Here is a 19,295-nt window from a genome sequence, read left to right on the forward strand (position 1 = left end):
TCATTCTGCTCTTACATGAGTAGCTCATTCTGCTCTAACATGAGTAGTTTATTCTGCTCTAACACGATTAGTTCATTCTGCTCTAACATGAGTAGTTCATTATGCTCTAACATGAGTAGTTCATTCTGCTCTAACACGAGTACTTCATTCTGCTCTAACATGAGTAGTTCATTCTGCTCTAACACGAGTAGTTCAATCTGTTCTAACATGAGTAGTTCATTCTGCTCTAACATGAGTAGTTCATTCTGCTCTAACATGAGTAGTTCATTCTGCTCTAACACGAGTAGTTCATTCTGTTCTAACACGAGTAGTTCATTCTGTTCTAACATGAGTAGTTCATTCTGCTCTAACATGAGTAGTTCAATCTGTTCTAACATGAGTAGTTCATTCTGCTCTAACACGAGTAGTTCATTCTGCTCTAACACGAGTAGTTCATTCTGCTCTAACATGAGTAGTTCATTCTGCTCTAACACGAGTAGTTCATTCTGCTCTAACACGAGTAGTTCATTCTGTTCTAACATGAGTAGTTCATTCTGCTCTAACATGAGTAGTTCATTCTGCTCTAACATGAGTAGTTCATTCTGTTCTAACATGAGTAGTTCATTCTGTTCTAACATGAGTAGTTCATTCTGCTCTAACATGAGTAGTTCATTCTGCTCTAACACGAATAGTTCATTCTGCTCTAACATGAGTAGTTTATTCTGCTCTAACACGAGTAGTTCATTCTGCTCTAACATGAGTAGTTCATTCTGCTCTAACACGAGTAGTTCATTCTGTTCTAACATGAGTAGTTCATTCTGCTCTAACATGAGTAGTTCATTCTGCTCTAACATGAGTAGTTCATTCTGCTCTAACACGAGTAGTTCATTCTGCTCTTACATGAGTAGTTCAATCTGTTCTAACATGAGTAGTTCATTCTGCTCTAACACGAGTAGTTCATTCTGCTCTAACACGAGTAGTTCATTCTGCTCTAACATGAGTAGTTCATTCTGCTCTAACACGAGTAGTTCATTCTGCTCTAACACGAGTAGTTCATTCTGTTCTAACATGAGTAGTTCATTCTGCTCTAACATGAGTAGTTCATTCTGCTCTAACACGAGTAGTTCATTCTGTTCTAACATGAGTAGTTCATTCTGCTCTAACATGAGTAGTTCATTCTGCTCTAACATGAGTAGTTCATTCTGCTCTAACGACGTGTTCTGTTTACGTCTCTTGAGCTGTTCGATTCTTTAAGGCGTTTAATTGCTAATGTGAAAGCTGTGGTTAGGATGGAACTCATCATTACGACATAGGATTTCGACTTAGGCAAGATAATTACTTGACATCACCACACCATGCGAAATAGCTGGGTATCAAAAAGGTAATTGTGTCAGACGATACAGTCAGAGTAGCAGCCCTTGCTTGGTTAACAGCGGTTTGGTTCACCGTTCAACCCCCGTAATATGAGAATGATGTCGGCTTTATAACGATTAACTACAGACGTCTTCGAGGGGGTTCAAACGCTAGATATACACAAATATATCTATAGAGCTATAATCTTGCCTTTGAAATAGGCAGGATCATATAATTCTATAAGGCAATAGACGGATATCTTTTGGCTGTGCTATTTGTTTTGTCGTTTCTTTGTATAGTGGCTATTATGGCAATGGTGTTTGTATCACGTCACATCTTTCTGTCCAGGTTTGTAGTGCAGTTCCCCTCAGTGGCGTAGCTAGCAATGTGGTGCGGGTCGCACGGGGCATCAAGTTGTGGGGGGCATCAAACTGAGGATAAACTTTCTCAGTAAAACCACTGTAATTACGTAAATAAAAACAAACTCATTTTTTTTGGTCATTTGTTATGTCCTATATTCTTTCTTAAATGGAATCAAATGTAAGCTGTAGACCAGCTGGAATCAAATGTAAGCTGTAGACCAGCTGGAATCAAATGTAAACTGTAGACCAGCTGGAATCAAATGTAAACTGTAGACCAGCTGGAATCAAATGTAAACTGTAGACCAGCTGGAATCAAATGTAAACTGTAGACCAGCTGGAATCAAATGTAAGCTGTAGACCAGCTGGAATCAAATGTAAACTGTAGACCAGCAGGAATCAAATGTAAACTGTAGACCAGCTGGAATCAAATGTAAGCTGTAGACCAGCTGGAATCAAATGTAAGCTGTAGACCAGCTGGAATCAAATGTAAGCTGTAGACCAGCTTGAATCAAATTCTACCAGATGTGTTTAAATCTCTTTTGCACTTTTGTTTTGAAGCTTTACATGATGTTACTTCATTGTTCAATGCACTGGTTAAGGACACGTTTTGAATGGTGTTTTTCTTAATTATTAATTAATAATGATCTAATCTCTTTAGTGGAACAGTGGGGGAGGGGTATCTAAGTTTATAATGATGTTTTTTTAAATAACTAATTAGTAATGATCCAATCTTTTTAGTGGACCAGTGGGGGAGGGGTATCTAAGTTTATAATGGTGTTTCTTTAATTACTAATTAGTAATGATCTAATCTCTTTAGTGGATCAGTGGGGGAGGGGTATCTAAGTTTATAATGGTGTTTCTTTAATTACTAATTAGTAATGATCCTATCTCTTTAGTAACCAAGCGGTTTTAGCCTCCCAGCCACACATCACTTGCTTGGAGGGGACTTGAAGTTTGTCTGTGACTAGGCGACACATCACTTGCTTGGAGGGGACTTGAAGTTTGTCTGTGACTAGGCGACACATCACTTGCTTGGAGGGGACTTGAAGTTTGTCTGTGACTAGGCGACACATCACTTGCTTGGAGGGGACTTGAAGTTTGTCTGTGACTAGGCGACACATCACTTGCTTGGAGGGGACTTGAAGTTTGTCTGTGACTAGGCGACACATCACTTGCTTGGAGGGGACTTGAAGTTTGTCTGTGACTAGGCGACACATCACTTGCTTGGAGGGGATTTGAAGTTTGTCTGTGACTAGGCGACACATCACTTGCTTGGAGGGGACTTGAAGTTTGTCTGTGACTAGGCGACACATCACTTGCTTGGAGGGGACTTGAAGTTTGTCTGTGACTAGGCGACACATCACTTGCTTGGAGGGGACTTGAAGTTTGTCTGTGACTAGGCCACACATCACTTGCTTGGAGGGGACTTGAAGTTTGTCTGTGACTAGGCGACACATCACTTGCTTGGAGGGGACTTGAAGTTTGTCTGTGACTAGGCGACACATCACTTGCTTGGAGGGGACTTGAAGTTTGTCTGTGACTAGGCGACACATCACTTGCTTGGAGGGGATTTGAAGTTTGTCTGTGACTAGGCGACACATCACTTGCTTGGAGGGGACTTGAAGTTTGTCTGTGACTTGGCGACACATGACTTGCTTGGAGGGGACTTGAAGTTTGTCTGTGACTAGGCGACACATCACTTGCTTGGAGGGAACTTGAAGTTTGACTGTGACTAGGCCACACATCACTTGCTTGGAGGGGACTTGAAGTTTGTCTGTGACTAGGCGACAAAAATGACATTAAGCGAAAAAAAGATGTAGATTCTTTATCATCACATAAGAAAAAGCTACTAATGAAAATATCTTGTTTGGACCGTATAGTTCATGAAATAATAACCCCATAAGATCACGTTATGATAAATATGAATTAGAGTCGCCTTTATTGAATCCTCAGATGTAAATCATTCTCGATGGTTCTCACAGCGACAGAGACAAAAACGAATTTTGTCTGGGGGATTCGGGTAATTGTCGCCGTTTCTCCAGAAGTCTCCGAACTTCCAAAAAAAGAATCTATTAAGCTTTAGAGTTTTATTTTTTTTAATATGTCAGTCCTTGAATATTGCCATCTTGATTCGCATATTTCTTTTACTATTGTGGTAAGTGAGGCTACATGCAAAGTAAGTTTTTCCAAGCTTACTTTGATGAAGAAATACTTACAATCAACGATGACGAATTTACGAATCACTAATTTGGCAATTCTACATATGCAATTGTACATAAGATCATCCTGCTATTAACTAAGACGTCTTTTAGCTGACATATTTTTTGTCTCATTAAAATCGTCAACCTAACGCTGTGCAATAGTCGTGAGAAAGTCGATCAGAATCGCGTTTGTTAAGACGGACCGAAATAATTTCTCCAAATAAAAGTTTCAAGTCTTTCTTGTTACAGATGTTTCTTCCGAGCCAAGGTGGACACTCTGCAAGATGAAACGACGTACGTTTAAGATTTTTTTTTTATTGTTTCGATATTGGTAACAAGTTATTTACTTGAATAATTATAAAGTGTGTATTTATAACTACAATAAAAATACTATATAGAAAAATGAATAGAACACCTTCACACACCCACTTTTTATAACACAGCGCCCCGCTAACTGGGGCGTGACCGCTGAGTCTGAGAAATTCTACTGTAACCTAACCATATAAGCTCACCCTATAGCACAATCTTATAATATAACATCATAACTTAACAAAGCCGTGCGACATTCAAAGTTTAAAAAAAAATACAGTACGTCTTAAGAATTAGAAAATAAAGTTTGAAGTATTTGTCATAATGTGATGCCTTCTCCGTGCCCCTTTGCATGTAATGCCCCGGGTATGTGCTTAACGTGCTTGGAGATAAATCGGTTGGTAATGATACAGTATGGCACGCCAACTAGCAGGATAATAAGAACTCAGCAGGTCTGACTTGGCTTGCAGACGTACATGTGCTGGATGATAGCCTCCAAACAATGACAGGATATCAAAGGCATGATGGGGACGCTTTTATCGATAAGTAGCCTGACTAATTTTATGTGTTGACGGCTCAAGCTAAAATTATCATCTGACACATCTATTTATTTAAAACTACATTCAACAGTCAAGTACTCTCTAACCTCGTGCTTTTTGCTTAGATACACACACACACTTTTTATAACTACATCATTTCTTCTTACAGATTTTTCGCCAATTTTTTTGTACCTTCATTGTGCTCTTATTTTGTTAAAGAATAGATTACTGACATTTCTTAGACCAGTTACCAACTAAAAAATCAAACTGATTAAAAATACATTCGGTCGTTGTCCAAATTAAAATACTGACATTTCTTAGACCAGTTACCAACTAAAAAATCAAACTGATTAAAAATACATTCGGTCGTTGTCCAAATTAAAATACTGACATTTCTTAGACCAGTTACCAACTAAAAAATCAAACTGATTAAAAATACATTCGGTCGTTGTCCAAATTAAAATACTGACATTTCTTAGACCAGTTACCAACTAAAAAATCAAACTGATTAAAAATACATTCGGTCGTTGTCCAAATTAAAATACTGACATTTCTTAGACCAGTTACCAACTAAAAAATCAAACTGATTAAAAATACATTCGGTCGTTGTCCAAATTAAAATACTGACATTTCTTAGACCAGTTACCAACTAAAAAATCAAACTGATTAAAAATACATTCGGTCGTTGTCCAAATTAAAATACTGACATTTCTTAGACCAGTTACCAACTAAAAAATCAAACTGATTAAAAATACATTCGGTCGTTGTCCAAATTAAAATACTGACATTTCTTAGACCAGTTACCAACTAAAAAATCAAACTGATTAAAAATACATTCGGTCGTTGTCCAAATTAAAATACTGACATTTCTTAGACCAGTTACCAACTAAAAAATCAAACTGATTAAAAATACATTCGGTCGTTGTCCAAATTAAAATACTGACATTTCTTAGACCAGTTACCAACTAAAAAATCAAACTGATTAAAAATACATTCGGTCGTTGTCCAAATTAAAATACTGACATTTCTTAGACCAGTTACCAACTAAAAAATCAAACTGATTAAAAATGCATTCGGTCGTTGTCCAAATTAAAATACTGACATTTCTTAGACCAGTTACCAACTAAAAAATCAAACTGATTAAAAATACATTCGGTCGTTGTCCAAATTAAAATACTGACATTTCTTAGACCAGTTACCAACTAAAAAATCAAACTGATTAAAAATACATTCGGTCGTTGTCCAAATTAAAATACTGACATTTCTTAGACCAGTTACCAACTAAAAAATCAAACTGATTAAAAATACATTCGGTCGTTGTCCAAATTAAAATACTGACATTTCTTAGACCAGTTACCAACTAAAAAATCAAACTGATTAAAAATACATTCGGTCGTTGTCCAAATTAAAATACTGACATTTCTTAGACCAGTTACCAACTAAAAAATCAAACTGATTAAAAATACATTCGGTCGTTGTCCAAATTAAAATACTGACATTTCTTAGACCAGTTACCAACTAAAAAATCAAACTGATTAAAAATACATTCGGTCGTTGTCCAAATTAAAATACTGACATTTCTTAGACCAGTTACCAACTAAAAAATCAAACTGATTAAAAATACATTCGGTCGTTGTCCAAATTAAAATACTGACATTTCTTAGACCAGTTACCAACTAAAAAATCAAACTGATTAAAAATGCATTCGGTCGTTGTCCAAATTAAAATACTGACATTTCTTAGACCAGTTACCAACTAAAAAATCAAACTGATTAAAAATACATTCGGTCGTTGTCCAAATTAAAATACTGACATTTCTTAGACCAGTTACCAACTAAAAAATCAAACTGATTAAAAATACATTCGGTCGTTGTCCAAATTAAAATACTGACATTTCTTAGACCAGTTACCAACTAAAAAATCAAACTGATTAAAAATGCATTCGGTCGTTGTCCAAATTAAAATACTGACATTTCTTAGACCAGTTACCAACTAAAAAATCAAACTGATTAAAAATACATTCGGTCGTTGTCCAAATTAAAATACTGACATTTCTTAGACCAGTTACCAACTAAAAAATCAAACTGATTAAAAATACATTCGGTCGTTGTCCAAATTAAAATTTGCTCATACTTCTTTAATGGACCTCATTCACCAATCGTAAACAAACACTCATGAGTCGCATGCTTCCCTCGCTGTTCTATACTACTAACGACCTAATTTGAATTAAACATGGATATCACGTGACCGTATTTTTCTTCGTATTATTAATGGTGACCATTCATTGTATAAGCTATTTACGATTGTAATACTTTTATTTTGAATCCCCCCCCCCATTAGATCACCTTGCGTAGCTGGTCAGCACAATATCCAAAGACGCATCACTAAACTTAATCAATACTATTGACCACAGTCTGGCTCAGGCCAACGTTTTAGTTTTCTTCCACGCGACTATGGCGACTATTGGTCTCTCCGCCTGCCAATGAAACACATTGTCTATAAAGCAGAGGCTCTTACAACACTTTTTTTTTGGGGGGGGGGGGCTCTCAGACATGGCTGCTGTATCTCTAGCTGGCATAGTAGACTCGTCGAAAGCTTCAGTCATGGCTGTATCTCTAGCAGGCATAGTAGACTCCTCGAAAGCTTCAGTCATGGCTGCCTGCCCTCCATAATGAGCATACGCTGGCGAGACTCCCTTACAAACGATTGGATGCGGTTGTGGTGTTGAGAGTCACTACTTAACGTTAGACAGCTGTGCTCGGTTGGACAATTACTCCAGTACGAAGGATGTTTGCGTGACAAAAACGGTTATTAAAGAAAGACGGCGTATCAGAGAGCTCCACTGGAAGCGCTATAAAGATCAAGGAAATCTCGTACTGAAGACAAGAGCAGACAAGAGAATTTAAATAGACCTACGTCGAATTACTGATTTGTCTCCTTCTGTGTGGGCAAAATATGTCATTGCGTAGTCACGTACTGAACTGATCCTTAAGCTATGGACTCGAACCCAAAGCCTTATATAGAAATAGATACTTTATCTCGTACAATGTCTAAACATTCCCTTGTTCAGACTTTTAATAGAATCATAATGAGTTTCGTTTTTCAAGCTAGAAGCCAGTAGAAGCCTAAAGATAAAATGAGATGAACTGTCGATGTATAAGAAGGAATTCTCGTTGCCAGTTGCTGGACTGTGACAATTCATTAGTTAATTGCTTACAGAACTCTGTTAAGGTATCCTAAATGAATTCATTTCCATTGAACAAATCTCAATCATAGTGCCTAGAGCGGCACTAGAGCCATTAGCTCATGATTGATAATAGTAATTTAAAACATTTGAATTATTTTAGAGATTGCAATTAGTCTGCAAAATAAAAACAAATTTACAAAGTGAAACAAAGCGAAATAAAAATGATTTTAAGTGTGTGAATGAGTTGGTCTGTGAACTGTGTGTTTTGATATGAGGTGTTCATTCTGTAACTTTGTTTTCGAATTCCTCTCCAAACTGGTTGTCAATTTTCATTTAGTTTTCATATTTCCAAGGTCTGCTTTTGCTTTAATGAAATCAATTAGTCATAATTGTTTTGTTGATTACGTGCGTGTGCGTGTCTGGGTATGTTACGTTGATGTGTGAGTTCAAAGTTGAAACTTGAGCTGCACTTGGATCTTAAATTATATTTTCAAAGAGATGTCTACCAAGTCTGAAACATAGAAGGCTACTTACTTTAAGTCATAGACTTCACATCCTTTATCTACCAAACACATCAGAGTGTTTTAATGCAAGTCCGAAACATTATAAAGTAATTTTCTTGATTGGAAGGAGCCTCATGTGTTCATTGTCTTGCACAAAAGTACATGTTGTAAGTGTTATTAATTGCAATTATATTGTTGTAATACAATTGGATACAATTAATGCGGTCTTTGCAGTACATTGAGATATACTTGTAATACACTGCGATGTCAATGTTATAACATTAGTGAAATGACATTGTTGCAATACATTGAAACATTATTGTTGCTTCATATTGAAACATTATTGTTGCTTTATATTGAAACATTATTGTTGCTTTATATTGAGATGTAAGTAAAGTTCCCCTTTCAGACCTTGCAATCTATAGGGCAGATTATGTTTCATTGGAAAAAGGTTAACGACCAACCGTCTTTACTTTCCCCAACTAAAGTCAGGTACCCATAGAGTTGGGCGGGTGTGGAGGCAATATATCAAGAAATTGTTGCAGTCTATTGAGATGCCTTGATATTTTGTTTAACGCTTGTTCTTTTGAATGTCTTCTTATTAACACTACACAACCTTTTTTTTGGGGGGGTTCTGTTACACGTTTGCTAGGGCATGAAATGTTGCATTGAAGATATTTCCTCTTGTTCGAAGCACCATTGGCCATTTTCAGGCTAAAGATTCCTCACAGTACAGAGTAATCTCCTCTTCGTTTACACTTTGATTCTTAGCGGCCCCCGAAAGGGAAAAGACGCATAGTTTTGTATGGTTTGTCTGTCCGTCCGTCCGTCCGTCACGTTTAGATCTCAGAAACCAGAAGAAAAAATGAAAATCGGACATCATGATATTTTCCCCCCAAAAAAAATACACCACTTTTTAATGACAAACTTCGTTATAGTTATAAGTTTCAAAAATAACGAACTACTTTTATAGCGCGCAGTTTTGACATATCGCCATTATATACTTGACAGTCTAAATAGTCCAGATCTAGATATATTTATAAAATATATAAATATATATATTATAGATGTATTAATAATTTTAACAAAATTTTAATTATTAAGGCAATAGCTTATCTTCTGACAGCTTAGGGGTGCAGATTTATTTACTATGTAAACAGTAGTATCTAATTAAGAAGTGAATCGGATACGAAACAGCATAGTCTGCTATAGTAGATCTATACCATTACCCGGTACCAAAAGGCCTACTAATCCTGATCATTCTAGTATTTTTAAGATTGAACGTGTAAAATCATACGAATTCTAGTTAATAATTATTATTTTAAAAAATATAAGTGTACGCTAAATGAATATATGGAGATGCTGTGGCTGAGGTGTAAAGCACTTGGAACCGGAAGACCCATGTTCGAATCCTGGTTAGGACTCTAAGTGGAACACTTCGGGGGCCGATTTTGAGCTTGTGTTTCCACACAAACTGTCTTAGTAACCTTAAGTGTCTTTTTTACGTTTTTAGGCAATACAATTCTGTAAGAAAGACAAAATATGAAGAAATGTGGTGGCGATCTAATGGAAGGCATGGAATTAAAAATACATTTATTGGGAGAATAAATAAACAAATAGAAAAACTCAAATAAGTCAAGTCACTGTTGCAAACTTATTAAGTAATTAATTTTCTAAAAAAATGCTTTGTGCTACAAACTACTGGGAAAGTCCAGACAAATTATTTTATGGTTAATCCAAATACTTACCAATACTTCCCAATACTTACCAATACTTCCCAATACTTACCAATAACGTCCCTTGTCAGTAACTGGATACACCAACAGTTGGCAATTCATAAATTTGTCTCTACCAATGAAAACCTAAACTTTTTATTCAGTATTAGTGGAAGTTCAATGTTTGATACAGTTTAAGTACCTATATCGGATACAGTTTAAGTACCAATGTTTGATACATTTTTAGTAGCAATGCTGGATACAGTTTTAGTATCAATGCTGGATTCAGTTTTAGTAGCAATGTTGGATACAGTTTTAGTATCAATGCTGGATTCAGTTTTAGTAGCAATGTTGGATACAGTTTTAGTATCAATGCTGGATTCAGTTTTAGTATCAATGTTGGATACAGTTTTAGTATCAATGCTGGATTCAGTTTTAGTATCAATGTTGGATACAGTTTTAGTATCAAAGTTGTATACAGTTTTAGTATCAATGCTGGATACAGTTTTAGTATCAATGCTGGATACAGTTTTAGTATTGTTTGAAAGTAATGACCGCAGAACGACGGGGGAAGGCAGTGGTTAGGGTTCAAACCCGGTGCCTTTGAGACCACCTAATGACAGTCCAGCGCGCGCACAATATGGCCAGGCAGTCATCCACTAGGAGTTTGAATACTTGTATTGGACGAGTAAGTCTAACTGTGGATGTGTCTGTATATCTATGTAGATGTATTTGTCTATATGACTTTATGTATATGTCTGTATATCTATGTAGATGTATTTGTCTATATGACTTTATGTATATATGTCTGTATATCTACAAATATGAATGTATGTGTATAATGTATATCTATTTAGATGCATTGTAAGTGTTTATGTATATGTTTCTCTCTCTCACTAGCTCCCTAATTATCCCTCTCCCCGCCCCTCTCTCTCTGCCTATATATATATATATATATATATATATATATATATATATATATATATATATATATATATATATATATATATATATATATAAGTGTAAGTGTTTATATATATGTTCCTCTCTCTGTCTGTATATATATATATATATATATATATATATATATAGGTGTGTGTGTTTATTTGTGTACATGTGTGACACTGACAGTAAGAGCAAGATATTGATTGGGAAGAAAGTGAAGTACTATTTTAGACTTGACTGTTATTTCAAAGATATCAGTCTCATCACTGTCCTGTATTTAGATCCATCTGAAATTTGCAAGTCAAAGAGATTTTAGCAATCAATTTTCAAGATCAATCCGTTTGAAGTTGTTTTAATCAACGTCTGGGTTTAAAACCTAGATTTTCTTCCTAGTTCTTTTTATTTCTTTTATTTCTACTCAAACTGAAAGTCATGACTTTTCATAAATTAGAACTTCCTATCGGGAAATTATCAAGAAAATTCAAAGGAATTCTCTCTATCTCTCTTTCTCTCTCTTTATGTCTGTCTGCTCTCTATCTATCAGCCAGCTTAGCTCTCGCTTGTTCTTGTAGATAACTGAACATTTTACTTTTAAGTTGTTCAAAAGTTATCAATGATTGTCTCAGTGGCATGAATGTTAGTCCAGATTGAAGTTGTAACATTCTTTTGAAATGTAGCGTCTACTATGTTGCTCATTAGCTAAGTCTCACATATTTAATTGGCCATTGAACAAAAATACACCCGCAAAGTTTAAGATATCAATGGTTTCTATTGAAGTGTTTTTTTATGTTCACACACACAGACACACAAACACACACAGTGTGTGTGTAGTTTGTATGCATGTTGTATCATTAACGTTTTATAAAATCTTTTGTGTATCTCGTTCTAACATTGTTAACATTCATTGTGATTGACCAGTGCACACCTGGTACTACTAAGGTCTGTTATAATAACCACTTTGTCTTTAGGTGTCTGTACATAGTACTTCTAAGGTCTATTAGTATAACCACATTGTCTTTGTACATAGTACTTCTAAGGTCTATTAGTATAACCACTTAGTCTTTATACATAGTACTTCTAAGGTCTATTAGTATAGCCACATTGTCTTTATGTCTCTGTACATAGTACTTCTAAGGTCTATTAGTATAACCACATTGTCTTTGTACATAGTACTTCTAAGGTCTATTAGTATAACCACTTTGTCTCTGTACATAGTACTTCTAAGGTCTATTAGTATAACCACATTGTCTTTGTACATAGTACTTCTAAGGTCTATTAGTATAACCACTTTGTCTCTGTACATAGTACTTCTAAGGTCTATTAGTATAACCACATTGTCTTTAGGTGTCTGTACATAGTACTTCTAAGGTCTATTAGTATAAACACATTGTCTTTAGGTGTCTGTACATAGTACTTCTAAGGTCTATTAGTATAGCCACATTGTCTTTAGGTGTCTGTACATAGTACTTCTAAGGTCTATTAGTATAGCCACATTGTCTTTAGGTGTCTGTACATAGTACTTCTAAGGTCTATTAGTATAGCCACATTGTCTTTAGATCTCTGTACATACTTATAAGAAACAACCTATCTGAAGTTGAACTCTTCCATTCAACACCCAAACTTTTTCAGTTGTCATGTTTTGAACTGATTTGCGCAATCCTTATTACATCACCCTAATTACTTAGTACACTTTCGTTAATATCAGTCGAAGGTCACTCTTATTGCTACATCATCCTGTACAATGTTATGGGAGCGGTGTCTTTGAAACTATAATAACCTTCTTTCCAACAGCTGGTTTGGTTCGACTGGCAATGAGGTTATAGAGAATACAGAGTCCAGGCTTTTGGATTAAAAGCATCTAAAGAAAGTTTGCAACTTATTATCCATCCATCCATCCCAGTGGCGCTACAGCCCATGAAGAGCTCTGACCTGCTTCAACACATCCTTCCATTCAGATCTCTCTTGGGCCTTTCGTCTCCATGCCCTAACCCCACGCTGTTGCAGATCTGCGCCACATCATCAATCCTTCGCATTCGGGGTCTGCCTTTGGGTCGCCTGCCTTTTGATTTTTGCCTGTATACAATTTTCGCTCCTCTGTTCTCTGACATTCTTTCAAGGTGACCTGGCAAACGTAGTTTGATCTTTTTTTTTTTTTTATTTCGTTCACTATTGGTGGGTCTTCATACAATTAATATAACTCATGGTTAGTGCGTGTCCTCCACCTTGTTTCATCCTGTGTAGCACTATAGATTTTCCAAAGAATTTTTCGTTCCCAAGTATTTAGTAGATTTTTGGTTGTCAGTGTCCAGGTCTCACAAGGCATACATTGCTGCTGGTCTTATTATGGCTTGGTATTGTTATCTAGATTTTTTTTTCCCAATTACAGTTTGTGGCTTGTATGTATACCAACGCCTAGTTAAACATAGTCAGGTGATGTGTAGGAAATGCCTCACAATCCCATGATTCATTGTAAATGCCAACGATTAATAAAGTGCAAGCCAAGACGTGAATAAGGGGCAACAGTTTGAGATTGTATGTTGTACTTACTGATGGTAATCTCAGTTGGAGACATTCCGTACAAACATGACGAGACTCTGGAAAGGTCAAAGATGTTACTTGTAACAAACAAACGAATACGGTACAATGGCTAAGTGTGTCCCCCTCATTTACCCCTACCCCCCACCCATATAGAATTTCTTCTACAACACTTTTGGCATGGGAAACTTCAGAACTGCCCAGGGGTGCCTGCGGCTGACCTCGGCATAGTCACGTGTGTTCTGAGCGCCACAAGATTTTGACATTTTGAATCTTTAGTGCGTGAGTACTCTTTTCTGAGTGGCTTCTGAAGTTTTTGAGTGGATCATGAGGTCTAGAGGATGAAGTCTAATTGTCAGAAGAGTATCTTTAAAAAAAATCATAATTCCCAATTGAAATACTCGCGTAAGAAATAAAAACTTACCAACTTACGTATCATTTTATTTTTCAAATTATGTTTCACATTACAATGTAGAAAAGAATGTTTTCAGAAAGACTGACACAATGGCAGTTACAAGTAAAACCTTTTCCTAACATCTATTATTCTAATTCTCACTCGTTACACAGACTAAAAACTAAAATACCTAGGTGTTATAGAAAATGAAAAGTTTCATAGCACCTTTAAATTGATGAAATAAGTTATTTTATTTCACTTTGGTTAGACCAATATTACCTTGTGCGCGCAGTGTTTGGGACCCGTCAACTTAAGAAATAAAGAAACCAGTACAGATGCGAAGAAGAAAATGTTGACCTTTAAGTAACACCTTTAGTCAAATGCCTAAATTTAGCGACACTCCAGAACTAACAAGAAAATATTTAAAAAAAAAAACAGCTTTGAAATAAAAAAAAACCTTCTATTGAGTGTAGTTGTATTAATTATTTTGGATGAGTCAAGCAATTAAATTTGACTAACAATAATGAATCTGTGTGATGAGAAATATTTGACCAATTGATTTTGTTTAGCGCTATTTCAAGCATTTACCTTTCTCAATATACTTCCAATGGTCTGGACCAGCTGGAAAAAAAAAAGGGGGGGGGGGAAAGAAAAGAGTATCTGTGTTAATGTTAACCTAATCGCTTTTTAAACGCATTTATAAAAAAAAGTTGAAAGATCTGAATTCGAATTCAGGGGCTCGAGCCTCCTCAACCCTTCTCAAGCCAACACCCTAATCGTAGTGCCAGCAACCCAAACATTTTATAGTTATCTGTTTGTTAGCTTCAAACTTATAAAGCATAAAGGGGGCTAATTCAACTTATACAAGCACATCAGTCAAGTACAATTTCGATACCAATAAAATAATTAACTATTGGTTAATTTTTTTTATTGATTCTTTTGTTGTTAGGTGCAAATTTTCAGTTTGTTCCAAGATTGGGTGTCGAAGAAATAACTTGTACAAACTATGTACCAGAAGACAAACAGAGTGAGTTGATAGAAGATACTACTCTCTTGCGCACACTCCATCGGCTGCCGGGGAAAGCCAAAATCGAACTACAATGTTCAGCGCCTTGAGCTTATATTTTGTTTGTTAACGGCGCTTTATAAACTAAATTATCATTATTATTAATTAATATTATAAGCTTTGTAAAAAAAATTAACTGAATGATAATGTTTGGAGTTGTATTGTTAACATAAAAAAAAAAAAAAGAAATTCTACATTTGTCTTTAAGTTACTTTGTAATTAAATTGAAAATATTTCTTCTGCACAAATCTTAGTTTGACAGTCTAATCCCAATGCAAGAGAACATTTACATTTCACAACCCAACGGCAAAAACAAACTTCATGTAAACTCTGAGCTTAAAGATTGGCTTAAATGTGTGCGAGACATGCAGCTTAGTGTTGTTTAAGTGGTTCTCTCTTCTGACACTATGAGCTACAGAATTATAATTTAGAAGTAAAGACTGAACTATAAGAACAGTGACCTTGCAACGGAAAACATAATCCTTGATATTAAACCCAAGACTTGACAAAACAGTCCAATTGTGTTTCCATGTCAAGAAACTTCAAGACATTTCACATTTAAATAGTTATTTTGTTTTCATCTCAATCTCCCTGACAGATTCTCTCTCTCTCTCTCTTCTCTCTCTCTCTCTGTCTCTCTCTTCTCTCTCTCTCTGTCTCTCTCTTCTCTCTCTCTATGTCTCTCTCTTCTCTCTCTCTCTCTGTCTCTCTCTTCTCTCTCTCTGTCTCTCTCTTCTCTGTCTCTCTCTCTGTCTCTCTCTCTTCTTTCTCTCTCTCTGTCTCTCTCTCTCTCTGTCTCTCTCTTTCTATATATAGATATATTTAATTTTACAATCAGACACTTCTCTGCTTTAACGTACAAAGTTCACAGCTGATGTTCTAATTATATTTATCATTTGGACTTATCCCATAGATGTAGAAGCTTTTAATTATATTTATCATTTGGACTTATCCCATAGATGTAGAAGCTTTAAATTATATTTATCATTTGGACTTATCCTATAGATGTAGAAGCTTTTAATTATATTTATCATTTGGACCTATCCCATAGATGTAGAAGCTTTAAATTATATTTATCATTTGGACGTATCCCATAGAAGTAGAAGCTTTTAATTATATTTATCATTTGGACGTATCCCATAGAAGTAGAAGCTTTTAATTATATTTATCATTTGGACTTATCCCATAGATGTAGAAGCTTTTAAAAAATATTCAATTTGTACAATTCTGGAATAAAAATATGTTTTCATATTTGTTTTTATGTTGTATATTATTAATTCTCCCCTTCCCCTAAAACAAAGTAATAACTTGTTTTTTAAGGCTACACTGTTCTAGTATTAAAATGGCCTTAAAAAAAAGAATGTTTATTATTTTCTGCATTTGTATGCTATAATACCTGTGTTCTTTCTTTCTAGCGTTCGCGTACAGACATTATAACTTTGGACCATACATTAAATTGGATTTAGTGGTGTGAATCTGTGTTCCCCCAAACTACTTACCAATGGAAATATCCAGGAGTACCAGGCTAGTTTTGGTCGTCTTCTGTCAGCTGACTGTGTGGACAAGAACTACTTCAGTGGAAGGCAGGAGATTCGTTGACCGCCAGACCAGCTACGGTACAGTGCGTGGTTTTGTGGATGTGATCAAAGGGAGACAGAAAGTAGAGAAATACCTTGGTGTTCCGTACGCCAAGCCTCCAGTGGAAAATTTGAGATTTGAGGTAAGTCTTCATTTGATTGGTAACCATTAAAGTATTGGTTTTGGGCAGAAGAAGGAATCCTAATTAGTGTAGTCAATCTAAGGCAAAGAAGAATGTTACAACTATAACGGGTATAGGAAATTAGCTGAAGAAGTGGACATTCAAGTTGTACATACAGACCGAGTCCAAAAGTTCTATTACACAAGGTGTACATACAGACCGAGTCCAAAAGTTCTATTACACAAGGTGTACATACAGACCGAGTCCAAAAGTTCTATTACACAAGGTGTACATACAGACCAAGGCCAAAAGTTCTATTTCACAAGGTGTACATACAGACCAAGTCCAAAAGTTCTATTTCACAAGGTGTACATACAGACCGAGTCCAAAAGTTCTATTTCACAAGGATTACATACAGACCAAGTCTAGAAGTTTTATTTCACAAGGTGTACATACAGACCAAGTCCAAAAGTTCTATTTCACAAGGTGTACATACAGACCGAGTCCAAAAGTTCTATTTCACAAGGTGTACATACAGACCAAGGCCAAAAGTTCTATTTCACAAGGTGTACATACAGACCAAGTCCAAAAGTTCTATTTCACAAGGTGTACATACAGACCAAGTCCAAAAGTTCTATTTCACAAGGTGTACATACAGACCAAGTCCAAAAGTTCTATTTCACAAGGTGTACATACAGACCAAGTCCAAAAGTTCTATTTCACAAGGTGTACATACAGACCGAGTCCAAAAGTTCTATTTCACAAGGTGTACATACAGACCAAGTCTAAAAGTTCTATTTCACAAGGTGTACACATCGTTGGCATGTCGCTCTAGTCACAGGAAATATGGAGTCAGGACTAGAACGTTGTGTTCTTGTGTGAGGAATGTCTCGATGTGTCACGTGATTTGAGAGCAAAAGCTGGAACTAGGAAAACAATGACCTTGTCTACAGGGGAACATTGCCATCGAGTTCTTCATTGCTGGGAGTCCTTTAAGCCATGCACATTATTTGATCTTTGCCCATCAGGTGGGCCTCTCGTGTGCCAACTCATGCTGGCTTTTGGAGTTGATCCTGAGTGGAGCTCAGTTCGGCAAGTACCTGCTTGCCACCTTCATGGTGCTTGCAGTCTATGTAACATGTATTAGTTTGCCATACAGCTCTAGTCTCATTCAGAGTTGCTGCAGATTTAAAACGTTTAATTATGAATTTGCATAAAACGAGTTTTTACTACATTTAACAAAATAAATCAGAGTATGAAGGATCTGTACAATTCAGAGTTTTAAAACATAAATAGATATACATTTAGTTTATTTATTGTTTTATTTTTTTTATATTCGTGTTCACCCCCCCCCCCCCAAATAAAAGTATACGCAAACGTTATGTCTGTCTTTACATGTATAAGCCTCCCATAGTCGCATAGTGTTACGTAGGATTAAAGGGTTGCAGTTAAGAATTAATTTAACACCAAACATTAATTAATTAATTTATTTAAGATGTAGGCTCCATTATTTTTTTGTCAAATTGAATTAAATACAATCCTTCTATTTAAATCAGTGTTTTTCTCAGATATATTTAAAGATGACTTATAGATTAGATACCAATGCTGAGTAATAGAGCTGAAAGATAAAACTGCTAACTGAAGAGTTCTTCCCTACCTTCAAATGGTAAACTGACCGACATAACAGATATCTGCTTTGGCCTCAGACGATTTGGTTGGCAGTGGCTCCCCTATCGATCTACAATATTTGTCAATGCCCCTTTCTTTTGACTGCTGCCATGATTTCGTGTTCAGTCTAAGTCAGCCGTCATGACTGCAGCAGTCTAATGGGATCTACATAGAGACACTCCTATAACATTTGCTTGTCATTCTGAGCAAAAAGGGCAGGGTAGAGCGTTTTCGTGTTCGAAGCTAAGCCAGATAATCCTCACAGTCAGACCTTTAAGTGGACACTGGAGTTGTCTCGCCTGTCTGCGCAGTACTGTATCAACGGTATTTAGCCAGGGCAAGAGCGTACCACGCCTTCACAATATCTAGGAAAGATATAGACGATATTCATGTGTTAGTTATTTAATGGTGTGAGAGTTAATTAGTTGTTGTTTTTTATAACTTCAAAACGAATAACAAATTGTGTGGCTCACTAATACTCTGAAATATTTGTAAAGTCAGTATATATAAGCTAATCACTTAGTAAATCTATATTAGTTTGTATAGTATTCAACCTTTGTACTCACACAATCAAACCCACACACAATAGAAACTAGTTTCTGTATAAGCCTATGGTGTTCATATTGCTTATGGTGTAAATCTATAATTGAAACTGATTTGTCAGAGTCTAATGACAACCCGATTACAAATAAGTCAATTAAGTTTAGACTTCTCTGATAGAGTTCCCATTACTAGTTCTTTAAATAATCTTTGTTGTTGGCGATTTGACGGCATGTCTTTCTTTCGAGCTTTGTTATCAGTCCGAATGTTGCTTCCATTGAGACAGCAGTCACAGAGTCC

General features: G+C 35.9%; 2 protein-coding genes across 2 annotated transcripts in view; one reads left to right on the forward strand and one right to left on the reverse strand.

The window, feature by feature from the left end:
* Positions 1 to 19,295, forward strand: part of LOC106075885 (carboxylesterase 4A-like) — an 83,861-nt gene that overhangs the window by 24,988 nt on the left and 39,578 nt on the right. The window contains exon 2 of the mRNA XM_056029951.1: positions 16,504 to 16,808. Within this exon, the coding sequence (XP_055885926.1) occupies positions 16,590 to 16,808 (219 nt within the window). The 5' untranslated portion in view covers positions 16,504 to 16,589. The remainder of the gene's footprint in view (positions 1 to 16,503; positions 16,809 to 19,295) is intronic.
* LOC129926314 (protein artichoke-like) lies at positions 12 to 833 on the reverse strand. Its single transcript, XM_056029630.1, has one exon. It carries the CDS (start codon positions 831 to 833, stop codon positions 12 to 14), a length of 822 nt encoding a protein of 273 aa, XP_055885605.1.

Source organism: Biomphalaria glabrata, chromosome 5, assembly GCF_947242115.1.
Source record: "Biomphalaria glabrata chromosome 5, xgBioGlab47.1, whole genome shotgun sequence".
Lineage (NCBI taxonomy): Eukaryota > Metazoa > Mollusca > Gastropoda > Planorbidae > Biomphalaria > Biomphalaria glabrata.

What these genes read in the sequence shown, in the direction of transcription:
- LOC129926314 (XM_056029630.1), bottom strand. Translation starts at nt 833, where the DNA reads ATGTTAGAGCAGAATGAACTACTCATGTTAGAGCAGAATGAACTACTC.